General features: G+C 39.4%; 1 protein-coding gene across 1 annotated transcript in view; it reads left to right on the plus strand.

Moving 5' to 3' along the window:
• The first annotated feature begins 5,883 nt into the window (after positions 1-5,883).
• LOC140199469 (protein boule-like) overlaps positions 5,884-14,378 on the plus strand; it is a 104,654-nt gene continuing 96,159 nt past the window's right edge. Inside the window, exons 1-3 of the mRNA XM_072261613.1 lie at positions 5,884-5,981; positions 13,101-13,253; positions 13,353-13,444. Of these exons, the coding sequence (XP_072117714.1) occupies positions 5,964-5,981; positions 13,101-13,253; positions 13,353-13,444 (263 nt within the window). The 5' untranslated portion in view covers positions 5,884-5,963. The remainder of the gene's footprint in view (positions 5,982-13,100; positions 13,254-13,352; positions 13,445-14,378) is intronic.

Below are 14,378 nucleotides of genomic sequence, written 5' to 3' on the forward strand. Positions count from 1 at the left end.
CACTGTGTCTCCAGTCTATGCTAGCCAGCTCCTCACCTCTTTCCACCTTCTGCAGGGACCATTCCCTCTGACTCCATGGCTCATTCATCCCCATCCATGTCCTTCCTGATCCTGGCACATTCCCCTGCAACCACAGGAAATGCACAATTGGTTCTTGTACTTCCTCCCTCACCACCATACAGAGACCTAAACAGGCCTTCCAGGTGAGGCAATAATTTGTATGCACCTCCTTCAACAACCTCTAAATCAGCAAAGCAAATACAGGCTAAGTGATTTATTTGCAGAGAACCTGCACACTGCCCACAATTCCGAGCTCACAAGTTGCATGCAAATTCACTTCATTTTCCCAATCCCAAAGAACATGTCTGTCCTCAGCCTTCATCACTGCCAGGGTGAAGCCCGGAACAAATTAGAAGAATAGCAAATACCTCATTCAAGAAACCTTCACCTCCGGTTTTGAATCGACCATGATCTTCTTTGTAAAGAACACTTTTTGGAAAACGCATTAAGCATTGGTGATACAGGCTCAAGTGGCTAACTCCTGCTCCTGGTGCTTATGTTCTAGTGATATAATTGATGAAGCCTACATATGTTTATGTAGCCATAAATATATCCCTGGTACTTCAATTAAGGACACAAAAATGAGAAAGTCTGCAGAAGCTGGAAATCCAAAGCAACACATACAAAATGCTGGAGAAACTCAGGTCTTGGCCTGAAACATTGACTGTTTACTCCTTTCCATAGAAGCTGCCTGATCTGGGGAGTTCCTCCAGCATCTTGTGTCTGTTACTTCAATTAAAGGTCATATTTCTTGAAGAGCCTGATGTTGAATAATACCAGAAATCAGCTAGGATGAAGTAAAAAAAATCAAAATGACTCCCCAATTTGGCCTGACAGTAAAATCCATTTTCACATGATCAACTGTGACATACTTTTGTGTAACCTTTAAGTTCTAAATTACTGTATCTTGAATCAATGAAAAACATTATGAAAATTTGCAGAAATCCTTTGAATTGTTAGCCTAGAATGCAGCAGTTTGGCAACTCTATGAATTGGAGGGTGAATTGCAATGGGGAATTACTCTCAGTCTTAGCTCTAGCATGTCACCTACAGAAATTATTTCTGCATTTTCCAGGATCACTGAAACTCTTTGGTAGAAGTTCAGACAGAAGAGTAGGAGTACTCTCATTGGAAATTTAAGTCCTAGCAAAATCAATGAGCTAAATGCAAGAAAACGTGAGGTTACCATAAAGATACTGGCATGGATAGAGGAATAGCTGACAGGCAGGAGGCAGCAAGTGGGAATAAAAGGTCCTTTTCTGGTGGGCTGCCAGTGACTAGTGGTGTTCCTTTGGGATCAGTATTGGGACCGCTACTTTCCACATTGTTTGTCAATGAGCGGTGACTCAGAAAGGCAGCATCCATTATTAAGGACCCTCAGCACCCAAGGCCTGCCCTTTTCTCACTGTTACCATCTGGTAGGAGGTATAGAAGCCTGAAGGCGCACACTCAGTGATTCAGAAACAGCTTCTTCCCCTCTGTCATCCGATTCCTAAATGGACGTTGAACCCGTGAACACTACTTCACCTTTTTAATATGTATTATTCCTGTTTCTGCACGATTTTTAATCTATTCAATATACGTATATGGTAATTGATTTACTATTTATTTATTATTGTTCTGCTATATTATGTATTGCATTGTACTGCTGCTGCTAAGTTAACAAATTTCACAACACGTTGGTGATAATAAACCTGATTCTGATTTGGATAATGGCGTTGATGGCCTTGTGGCACAGTTTGCGGATGATACAAAGACGACGGAGGGGTATGTAGTGCTGAGGAAGCAATGCAATTGGAGCAGGACTTAGACAATTCGGAAGAATGGACAAAAAAAGTGGCAGATGGAATACAGTGTTGGGAAATACAGTATATGATGATGCATTTCGGTAAAAGGAACAATAGTACGGACTATTATCTAAATCGGAAGAAGGTTCAAACATCAAAGGTGCAGAGGGACTTAGGTCCTCATGCAAGACTCCCTGAAAGTTAATTTATAAGTTGAATCTGTAGTTTAAAAAAAAATCTAATGCAATGCTGGTATTTAGTTCAAGGAGAATAGAATATAAAAGCAAGGAGATAATGCTGAGCCTTTGTAAGACACTGGTCAGGCTACATGTGGAGTATTGCCAACAGTTTTGGACCCCATACCTTAGAAAGGATGTGTTGTCATTGGAGAAAGTTCAGAGGAGGTTCACAAGGATGATTCAGGGAATGAAGAGGTTAAAATAAGTGGAGCATTTGGCAGCTTTGGACTTGTACCTACTGGAATTTAGAAAAATGTGAGGGGATCTCATTGAAATTTACTGAAAGTTGAAAGGACTAGATAGAGTGGAGTGGATGTTTCCTATGGTGGGGATATCCAGATCTAGAGGGTACAGCTTCAAAATTGAGGGGTGACCTTTTAGAACAGAGGTAAGGAGGAATTTTTTAGTCAGACAGTAGTGAATCTGTGGAATGCTCTGCCACATACTGCAGTGGAGGCCAAGTCCGTGGGTATACTTAAGGTGGAAGTTGATTGTTTCCTGATCGGTTAAGGCATCGAAGGATATGGCGAGAAGGCACGTGTATGGGGTTGAGCAATGAACTGGCGAAGCAGACCTGATGGCTGAATGGCCTAATCCTGCTCCTATGTCTTGTGCTCTTATCATCTACTTTCTAATATCCAGCATCAAACGGCACTCTTTCAATGGAGTCAGAAGATTGTGGTTTTAAGGTCCGTACATAATAGATTACAATAGATGTTGCAGGCAAAACTAGTTCGCCATTTACATGGGTTTTAGCCTGCCTTGCCTCAATTAGTGAGATAATTAAAATGTTTCTGCCAATGAACTGTCATGTACAAAATAATAGCATCCATTAATCACATGAGCAACTTCCCTCCAGTGTGCAGGCAGATTATTTTCTAAACTGATTTCCTAAGTACCAGGGAACTTTTGTCGTCTTTTCCTCATTTATAACAATAGGATCATGCCGTGACTTTTAAGAAACTTGGCGCCTGGATTCTCCATATCATTTTACTGCTTCTGTCGTCATATTCTGCCTTCAGATGCAAATTCATCTCACTTTTTATTTCCCCTCGGGTTCAATTGATTTCTGGATTTTCCAACACCCTCTGCACCAGTCACAATGTAGAATCAGTTTATGTGCAGGATGATCTGAAATTTTTCTATTAGAAATAGCTACTACTAAAATGGCAAAATAGTTAAGTTATACAGCAGTGCAGCAAATATACATTATCTGTTGTAATGAAGGTGGAAATTTTTCATGCAATATATAATCATAAACTTGGAAGAATTTATAATTTAATTACATCCAACTCATGGATGAAATTTCCCTTCACACTTAATCAGCAGTAAAAGGGGATTCTAATTACCTATGCAAAACACTTGGATCCAACTTGTCTCTAGTCTATGGTGGCCCACAATTTTAAATTTTATTAATTATGCATTAGAATTAAGCACCTTATCTACACAAAACCTAATGTTGGGTAACATTTACCATTTTGGTTGACCAAAATCTATGGTTCACCATGTAGATAATATATGACATTCTATTGCATAGCATGCTGTAGTTCAAAATATAAAATTTAGGAAATAAGTAACATTGACCTATTAAGATAAGCATTACCGTGGGGAAATAATTCCTTAAAAACATATCTAAACTTCAACAGGGTTAAAATAATTTGGAGGGAAGATAACCATGCAGCAAAAACATTGACTTACACCCTAAACCTAATAAGGAAAAAAATATTTTAAATGGGAACTACAAGCCTGTGTCTGAAAGCATGTCCAAAAGTACCCAATATCATTGACAACTAAAGGTGAAAAACATTGACTTTTCCTATAAGTTTTCCATACAGAAAGCACCAGTGCACCACAATTTTGCAGGTTGTAGGAAGAGGAAAAACCACATTGTTTTTCCATGTTAGTAGCCCAGCCTGTCAACACAGTTGTCAAATGTGAAGGATTCCCAGTTGTCTATTCCCATCATTTCCTAGATCCTGTACTTTCTGGTAGTGCAATTCAAATGGAAATCAGGTCAAATCTGTTCTGCATGTTAAAACATACAAAATTTGCTTGCAACGAGCTGAACATTTCATTGTCAGGTACTATATGCTGATTTTGACCGTAGCACATTTCCTTTCCCAAATCAATCTAATATATTGATTATATAAAAGTATATTTCTTTAAGTATTTCATTAAAAGGAATTTATGCATCCAATATATTTATTGTTAAAAGCAAAGGGCTGGAATTCTGAAGCAATGGAAATACAAAACAGTCATCAATGTGTGAAGAGTTTGGGACTGAACTTAGTTATAATATGTGTCGTTACTTGTCTGTAAGAAACTGCATGGATGTGATAGATAGTGGCATAGCTATTAAAGCTGCTGCAGCGTATTTTCAGTTACTCTGTTCAATCCTGATTTTTAGTGCTGTCTGTATGGACTTTGTACATGCTCTCTGCAAGCATATGGGTTTCCTCCTGTTCCAGTTTCTTCTTGCATCCCAAAGACACATTGTTTGGCATGCAGACTGGCCATTGTACATTGCTCCTAAAGTGTAGGTAAGTGGTAAAATCTGGGTTGGGGAGATTAATTTATTGGGAATAGAGGGAATATAAAGGTGGGACAAAGGTTGGAATAGTGGAATGGATAGCTTAATGGTTAGTGTGGACTTGGTGGGCCAAAATGCCTATTTCCAAATGCCAAATGAAAGAAGTCAATCAGACATCTGATTTTATTGCTTCTTGAGCATTATTGCAGCTGTGCTCTAAATGGATAAAATCAGAAAAAAATGTTGGCATAATTCTGGTAATTGCACATTTGATAACATTGGAATGCTATGTCCCATCCTCACTTTTTTCCCCACAGCATCCCAGTATGTTAATTTTGGAGCCAACAAGCAGCAAATAACAATTAAGGAAAATTTTGCATCTCCATTTTCACCTGATTTTTTTTTTTGTTTCCAATGAATTAAGATTATAAAGCATAGGATTATCTTTGTACTGGTCCACCAGATCAATTAAAAGTTGCATTTTGTGTTTCACGACACATGCCGGTGATAATAAAAGTGATCCTGATCCTAAAAACCGAATAATTAGATTATGTGGTCCATGTGCAGTTAATATGCATGTTGTACAGAAAAGAAGCTGTATTGGGAGGTGTTTGTATTCAAACAGTTTGATACATCTAAGTAAGAAGTCGTTTCAATTTCCTACTGAAGGGTTGTGCGACAACTGATACTTAAAGAGGAATGCCGGGCTTGGGAACTCAGAACCCTACGATATGAGAGCAAAAGTTCAATGGCAGGCATCCTATAGTGGGGAGAACTGCACACCCTGCGCTAACAAGACCTCGAAGTAAACTGCGACAATTATCTTCCGAGGAGTTGCTTGCTTTCTTTCCTCAACACAATTGCCCAGACAAATCTCTAACCTAACACGAGAGCCGCATATAGAATTCACGGCCGGCCTCGTAATTCACCCTGACAGTGAACTAACTGCAAGATGATTGACAACAGCAACAGTCACACGGTGCCTTGAGGAAAACTAACTGAAAAGAAAAATGCAGAACGCAGAAATAGTTTCTGATAAGAGAAAGAAAATCCAAACTGAATGCAAAGTTTCCAAGTTGCAAACGGTGGGAGGAGTGGGGGCAACCGCTGGCACTTGATGCTGTCAAGAATTTAAAAGGGATTTGATTGGTCTCGTGAGGTGGAGCCGGTTTCGGCCGCCCCTGATCTCCGGCTTGACGTGGTACAACCCGATAATTTAAGGTGCTGCCAATTGCCCACAAACCCAAGTACGCAACCAACAGGCTGCTTTTTTTTTCTTTGCGTTTGAATAAAACAGGTACCACCCCACCAAAACCTTAAATAACTGAAGCTGACCTGCCTGAGTAGATGGATAGCGAAGGAGTGGTGAGTGGTGGCTGCGTGGGGAAGGGAAGGGAAGGGAAGGGAAGGGAAGGGAAGAGAAAAGAAGAGAAGAGGGTGTTTGAGGGTAGGCTTGAGTTTGTTGTCCACGCACTCGGTGAGCGATTACGGGGATCAGGTTTGGCTTTCCACACTATATAACTAGCACGTCGGCCGCAGCGCCCTCGGCTCTCATGTGTAAACTATTTATAAATCAGGGCGAAGGGAACGACCTGTTGTTGGCCTCGCGGGCTCGGAGAAGCTGGCGAGGCGTGCCTGGCGCGGCATGGATAGCCACGCCACGACACTAGCTCGACGCCAGTGTGAATGAGGCGACTGAGACTTTCAGCATACTGTGGTTTTTATTTTTCTGTATGCAAGGGAGAAGTTGTGGGATTCCAGTTTTCAATATTATCGAACTTTTTAACCCTATAAACGGAATCGGGCAATTCACGTTCAGGTAAATTTCAGTCAGAGTTAACACCCTCCGAAACTCTTGACTCGGGAGGATTTGATTGAAGAAATAATTCGAGGGACATGGGCGTTAAATTCAACTCCTGTGTTAGTGATTTTTTTCCCCATAAACGACATTGCTCTCATTGACGGAGTGCAACCAATGCTCCGGTTTTATTTGATCACTTCACTGGCGAAAAATATACAGCGGGGATGTGAACTTTAACGGGCGAACTAAACTTGCCTGAGGTGGCCGTTTCCCGGGGAGGTCCGTGTTTGTGAGTATTTGCGGGGTGTTTTCGGGCTTCGGGGAGGGGGGGGGGGTGGCTGCGAGCGTCGTCCTCAAGCAGTTTCCCGCCTAAAGCCGTTGCGCGGGCGCGCTGGTTCCAGTTCTCGCCGGTTTGCCCAGCTACCCAGAGCTGGCGGCGACTCGCCTGACGGTCCCAGGGCGCGGCTGCACACTGGGAGAAGAGAGAGAAAAAAATATATCTCGAACGAAATAATTGTTCTGAAAATTAAAAAAAACGTCGAATAGGTGCGGGTTTTGGTTTTAAATGGCGACGGGATAGTTCAAAAGATAGGGTGCTCTGCTGCTAATTGTAAAATAGAATGAAATTGTGGGATTAAAAACTAGAATGTGCTTTTGGGGCGTGGGGAAGCGTGTTTTTAAAAATTATCTTTAAGAATGAAACGATTTTTACACAGCGGTGGGGCCTCGGTCGTCGAGTTTATTGCTATTATAGCGAGGAGCCGCGTGCGTGAAGTAACGGTTTTCGCGCTTCGTCGGGGCTTCCAGCAACGTTGCTGTTTGAGTGCCGTTCACTCACCATCCCGCCCGGCATGTATTGCAAATTTTGCACCAAGTTCGCCCCCTCAACTGCTAAATATCGTACTTTTTCCGAAAAGTGTTTTAAGCTTGCTTTGCAACGGGAAACAATGGATTTCCTTGAAGCTTTATAAATGAATTATACATGGTTCTTGAGAGTGTAGCAGGTGAGAGGTTTAGCAGGGTGCTGCAGAGGTTCATCTCTAGGCGGGTGAAGGGTATGGTAAGTAATTGTAAAGCAACGATTGAAAATTGTCGAATGAATCAAGGCACGGTCTTTTCATGGCAGAGATTTTATTCCTTTGTTCGAAAGAGCTGAAGTGAAAATACATATTTATCTTTAAACAATACTCAATTATTAAATGAGTGAGTTACAACTTATCCAATTCCAAGATGACATACTTTATGCATGCTTTATTTGTAGTATATATGTAGCCATCATCTAGTTGGAGTGATAATATAACTTTTTCTAGTTAGATAATGTTTTCTCAAAAACCTAGAATTATACAAGGGTTATGGAGTTTGGTTTATTCAGAGTGAATAAAACATAACCCAGTACGTGTGGAAAAGCAAGTACTTTATATAACATGACTGAACACATCTATTATCATTTTTTTGAATAATTATATCATGAATCTAAAACTTCTGGGGGGGATTGGATAGTATTGCCAAGATCTAAGTAATGTGCTTGCCTCACACTACATCTTGAGATGCACTTGGTTGGTCCCAGGGATTTAATGCATATTTATGTGCTTCAAGACTGCCAATACCTCTTTCATAACAATATTGATATGTTTCAGACATCACTGTTCTCTTGCCTGTGAATTCCCTAACTTCCACGTGCTTCTCCACAGCAAATACAGACAGGTACTCAGTTAAGACAGGCCATTTCCTGTAACTCTTAAAGTAGACCTTACCTTTCTCCAGTTACTCTTTAGCCCTTAATAAAATTGTAGAATCTTTTAATTAGGGTTGTATTTTACTATGCACTGCCTATACAAAGTATTTCTCCTCCTCCCCCCCCCCCACCAAGTTTTCATGTGTTACTGTTTTCCAACATTGAGTCACAGTGATTTAATTTGGCTGTTTTGACACTGATCAACAAAAAGACTTTTGTGTCAGTGAAAGCAGGTCTCTACTAAGTGATCTAAATTAATTACAGATTGCATAAGTATTCACCCCCTTTAAGATGACACACCAAATCATCATTAGTAAAACCAATTAGTTTTAGAAGTCACATAATTAGTTGAATGGAAGTCTGTTCTTGGGGGCCTGTGTACAGTTAAGGTGTTCCAATAGATTGTAGTAAAAATACACTTGAATCTGGAAGTTCAAATTGCGGTAGAGTCTGTGTCCTGGCAAAGCCTTCAGCATGAAGACAAAAGGACACTTCGTGCAACTCTGCAAAAAGGTTATTGAAAAGCATAAGTCAGGAGATAGATAAAAGGAAATTTCCAAGTCACTATCCCTTGGAGTATAGTTAAGTCAAACATCAAGAAAATATGTGGCACAACTGTAAATCTGCCTAGAGCAGGCCATCCTCAAACTTTGTGATCATGCAAGAAGGGGAGTAGTGAGGAGGCTATCAAGAGACCTGTGACGACTCAGGAGGAATTACAAGCTGAGATGGGAGAGACTGTGCATATAACAACTGTTGTCTGGGTGCTTCGCCAGTCACAGCTTTATGTCAGAGTGGCAAAGAGAAAGCCACTATTTGGGGTGGGGAGGGGGAACTCACATGAAATCTCTGCTAGAATTTGCCAGGAAGTATGTGGAAGATTTTGAAGTCAGCAGGAAGAATTTCTGTGGTCTGATGAAACCCAAATTGAGCTGCTTGGCCATCAACACTGCTTGGCATAAATCAAACACCACACATCATCAAAAAAAAACACCATCCCTACCCTGAAGCATGGCAATGACTGTATCATTCTGTGGGGATGGTAGAGGATAAAATGAATGTAGCAAAATGCAGGGAAATTCTGGAGGAAAACCTGATGCAGTCTGCAAGAGAACTGCGACTTGGGAGATTTGTTTTCCAGCAAGACAATGGCCCCAAGCATAAAGCCAAAGCTACACAGGAGTGGCTTAAAAGCAACAAAGTTGATGTCCTGGAGTGGCAAAGTCAGAGTCCAGACCTCAATCCAACAGAGGATTTGTGGCTGGACTTGAAAAGGGCTGTTCACTCACAATCCCTGTGCAGTCTGACAGAGCTTAATCAGTTTTGTAAAGAAGAATGGGGGGAAATGTGTCCAGATATACAAAGCTGATAAAAGACCTATCCATACAGACAAGCTGTAATTGTTGCCAAAGGTGCATCTACTAAATACTGACTTGAAGGGGGTGAATACTTACACAATCAATTATTTTGTGTTTTATATTTGTGATTAATTTAGTTCACTTTGTAGAGATCTGTTTTCACTTTGACACAAAATAGTCTTTCTGTTGATTAGTGTCAAAAAAGCCAAATTAAATCCACTGTGATTGAATGTTGTAAAACAATAAAATGTGAAAACTTACAAGGGGGTGGGGTGAATACTTTCTATAGGCACTGTATATTCCAGGGATATCTCATTGCTCTTTTTTTGCACTCCTGATTTTCTAAATATGTATAGTCCTGCATTCCTTATTCCTCATGAGATTCACTTTATCCCAGTTGCCTATGCATGACCGACCACTACTTTCCTCTGAAACCCACAATACTTTTAATCAACCAAGGTTGCCTAATCTTGCTAGCATTGTCCTTCACTCTGTATTGAGCATCCTGGTATTGAACTAATATATTTGACTTTTTAAAATCCTCCCCACATACCAGCTGCCCCTGTACCTGCAAATTAACCTTCCCCAGTTTAATGGCTTTTGCTTGAGGATTAATTTTATCTTGTATCCTTCTTGAAATTAATGGAATTGTGGTTACTGTTCCCAAAGTGCTCCCCACTGTCACATAAGCCACTTTTCCAGCCTCTTCCTGAGAGATGACCAAGTGTAATCTCTTATCTGCCCCAGGCATAATAGTTTAAACTCTACCCCATCTAATCCCTTAGCACCAAAGCAGTCCCAGTTAGCATTAGAGGGGTTAAAATCACTTGCCTATCACCACCTTGCTATCCTTAGACCTATTTGTGATTTCCTGACATGTGGTTCAGTAATTCCTGATAATTTTGTGGGGGTGCTATCAAATCCCCTTCTTAATTCCAAGTTGTACCTTTATGGTCTTGGTGTATATTCCACCAGAATATCCTTACCAAGTTTTGTAGCCAGTGAATTATTAACAAAAAATTTTCTGATGGTGTTCATAAAATTATCAGATTGCTTCATGTTTTCTGAATCTGCAAACCCAACAGGTGAGTTAAACTGGACTAGATCTGATGTGACTAACTAGCAAATTTAAAGAATTGCAAAAGAACCTATCTTTAATTCAGTCAGTCCTATTGCCATCGTTTTATTCATGAAATTCATTAATACTGACATATTTAAGAAAAACAATGTTAAAAATACATGTACCTGCATAAGTTTTGCAAGATACTGTTTTAGCTTCCCAAAACAATGACTGGTTATATCCATACAAAACACAATAGGCAATTGTAAGTTTTTTTTGCTATATCAGTTAAGAATTTATCTGTTAGGTGAACTTTCTCTATGCATTGGGCTTTGTGACCTCCCTGTTTTCCAGTTATCTACTGTGAATAGCCAGAGGAAGGGAGAAATTTAAATAGACTATGAGATGAGTTGGATAGGATAAAACCTTAATGATGCCTTGTGTGCTCTAGCAAAACATCAATTCAAAGTCAGTCATAGAACAATACCGCACAGAATGAGGCCATTCAGCCAATCTCGTATGTGCCAAACCATTAATCTGCCTAGTCCCATCAACCTACTCCTGGATCATATAGCTCTCCATATTCCTCTCATCCATGTGTCTTAAATGTTGAAATTGACCCTGCATACACCTCTTGCACTAGCATCTCATTTTGCCAGTAAACATTTGACCTTTCACCCATAGTCCATGACCTCTAGTTGTAGTCTCACCCAACCTCGGAAAAAGTTTTTTGCATTTACTCTATACCTCTATTGAATCTTCCCACAATCTTCTATGTCTTGGGGAGCAAAGTCCTAACCTGTTCAATCTTTCCCTATAACTTAGGTCCTCAAGTCTCAGCAAATGTGCCAAAAGCTTTACTTGCAACCTTATCTACCTGTGAAGCCACTTTCAAGGAATTGTGGATTTTTGTGGCACAGTACAAATCACAAACAACCATCTTCAACCCCTCTGGCTGCTTCTGCAAAGCCAATGTCTAATCTAATTTACTATCTTATTTTGAATGCCACGTAACTGAACCTTGATCAACTGGGACCTTGTCGAAGGCCTTGCTAAAGTCCATGTAGACAACATCCACTGCCTTGCCTTCATCAACTTTCCTATTAAATTCCTTGGAAAACCATAGGATAGGTTAGGCATGAACTACCACACAAAGTCATGTTGACTCTAATCAGTCTATCCAAATACTCATATATCTTGTACCTTAGAATATCTTCTGATAACTTTCTCACTACTGATGTCAGGCTCACTAGCCAATAATTTCCTAGCTTATTTTAAGAACTCTTATTAAACAACACAACATTAGCTATGTTCCAATCCTGCAGCCCTCATCTGTGGCTAAGGATGTTTTAAATATATTTGCTAGGGCCCTTGCACTTTCTGCACTAGCAACCCACAGGTCGAAGGGAACACCTTGTCAGGCTTTGCCTCAATACAGCAAGCCTCTATATCCGAATCCCAAGTAAATACAGGTGCAAAAAAATCCATTGAAAATCTCCCTCATATCTTTCAGCTCAACACAGATTGCCATTTTGACCTTCTGGAGGACCAATTTTTGTTTTTATCCCTTGCTATCCTTTTGCTCTTAATATATCTGTAGAGCCCTTGAGAGTCTCCATCACATTATCTGCTAGAGCAAACTCGTGTCTTTTAGCCCTCCTGATTTCCTCCTTGAGTGTTGCATTTCTCGTACTTACCAAGTACCTCATTTGTTCCAACCTTCTTATACCTACTGTGCACTTTTTTTTTTAACCAGGGCCTCAAAATATCTCAAATCAAGGTTCCTTTCTTGTTGGGACTTGTACTGATTAAGGAAGCTTTTCTAAACATATTTGACAAACACTTTCCATTATCTAGAAAAGTTCCAAGTAAATTTATTATCAACGTGTATGGCCTCAAATACTAGAGATTCATTCTTGTGGGCATTCACATGGAGACAAAATGACCACAGACTATTTATATTCTGTTTTTATTTTATCAACCACAACATGTATTTGTATAAACCAGATAATGAAAATACTGAATTTAGAAATTGTCAGAGTAGCTGACAATGGTGTATAGTACCCACCATTAAAAGCAATTGACCATAAAATCTAAGAAGTAGGAATTTTATTTTTAACATAAGATTGAAAATAAAGACAAAGATTAGCTTTACTTATTACCTGTACATCGAGACATACATTGAAATGTGTCATTTGTGTCGACAACCAACACAGTCCAAAGATGTGCTGGGGGCAGCCTGGAAGTGTTGCCACAATTCTGACAGCAACTGCTATGCTACTGTGCTACCCAGGGTAGTGATGGCCGATCCCTGGAATTCCATGATTTTTTGTATTATGATAGACAAAGCATTTTATTAGTATTGTTAATTGGGATTTGAAAATTGGGTTTTATTTTCTTCCAGTCCACTTCTAAATTGGGTGAAGGAGTTTTATGACTAATATTTGCAAGACTGTTTTTGAGAATTGATTTCATTAGAACACACTTAATAATTGTGAGTGGATTTTTTAAACTAATTTCTCTTTTACAGCAGCAAAATACTAATCTGCCACAAATGGATTCTGCATCTCCATCTCCCAACCCAATTTCTCCAGTGCCATTGAACAGTAACAATCCAACTAGTGCTCCAAGATTTGGAACAGTCATTCCCAATCGGATCTTTGTAGGAGGAATTGATTTTAAAGTTAGTATCTTGTACTCTTAGTTGCCTTCGTTTGTTTTCACCAAGTAAGAGATGTTGGATTCAAGACCATTTGTTCCATGCAACCATGTTTTTTTTCAGACAAATGAAAATGACCTAAAGAAGTTTTTCGCTCAGTATGGAACTGTTAAAGAAGTCAAAATAGTAAATGACAGAGCAGGAGTTTCTAAAGGGTAAGTAAGTTTAACAGTTTGGAAGAGACTTTTATTCACTTCAAACTGGTATAAGGGATAATGGTAGGTGGGGAATTGGGATTTTGTAGTCAGAGAATGTCAGAAATAGGTATGACAAAAGTTTTTGGTTATGGTTTCTCAACAATCCTAACATGATTTTTTTGGTATGTGTACTATTGATGGAAACTTTACAGACTGAATATCCCAATTAGGTGTTAACATTTCTGATTATATTGGATGCATAAATAATATTTTAACTAGAATATTAAAGTTCTGTACTTGAAATATTGAGCCAGATTAGAATCCATTTATTAAATAAACTTTGAACCGTGCTCTGGCTTAAAAAGGTTGTGTAAGAGTTTAGCTGATCAAACTTCAGTGATCTTCAGTTGCATCTGCGTAGATTGCAAGCAGTTCCTGTTGTTTTATGTTCCAGTAAAAAATACTGAAACTACATTCTTGTTCACTATTGCATAAAGGTTAATCGTAGTCCTGAAGGAATTTAAAAGTTAAAATATATTCATATTCACTTTGGGATGCTGAACGAGTACATAATTTTATAAAAATTTACAACAAGACAAGTTAAAGGAATTTTATTGGGGCTGTTCAAAATTACTGAACTTTTCACAGGATAAGTAAGTTTAAAATTTCTAGTTTCAGAATATCAAGTGCAAAGTAAAATTATCAAAGTACATATGTTTCCATATCATCGTCATCAGGTGCCGTGCCCAGCTTGAGCTTTGACTGCTATGGCCCCCACACTCTTGTTCTGGGTCAAGTGGATCAATTCATTGGTATTCATTTCCAGTTTTCTGGCTGCTGTCTCCATCATCATTTGTCTTTGTCTTCTTCCTCTTGCTTTCTTCCCTTCAATCTGTCCCATAATTACCATGCATTCTAACTCCTCTCTCCTAATCACATGTCCAATGAAGTT

This window comes from Mobula birostris, chromosome 6, assembly GCF_030028105.1.
Source record: "Mobula birostris isolate sMobBir1 chromosome 6, sMobBir1.hap1, whole genome shotgun sequence".
In the NCBI taxonomy this organism is placed as follows: domain Eukaryota; kingdom Metazoa; phylum Chordata; class Chondrichthyes; order Myliobatiformes; family Myliobatidae; genus Mobula; species Mobula birostris.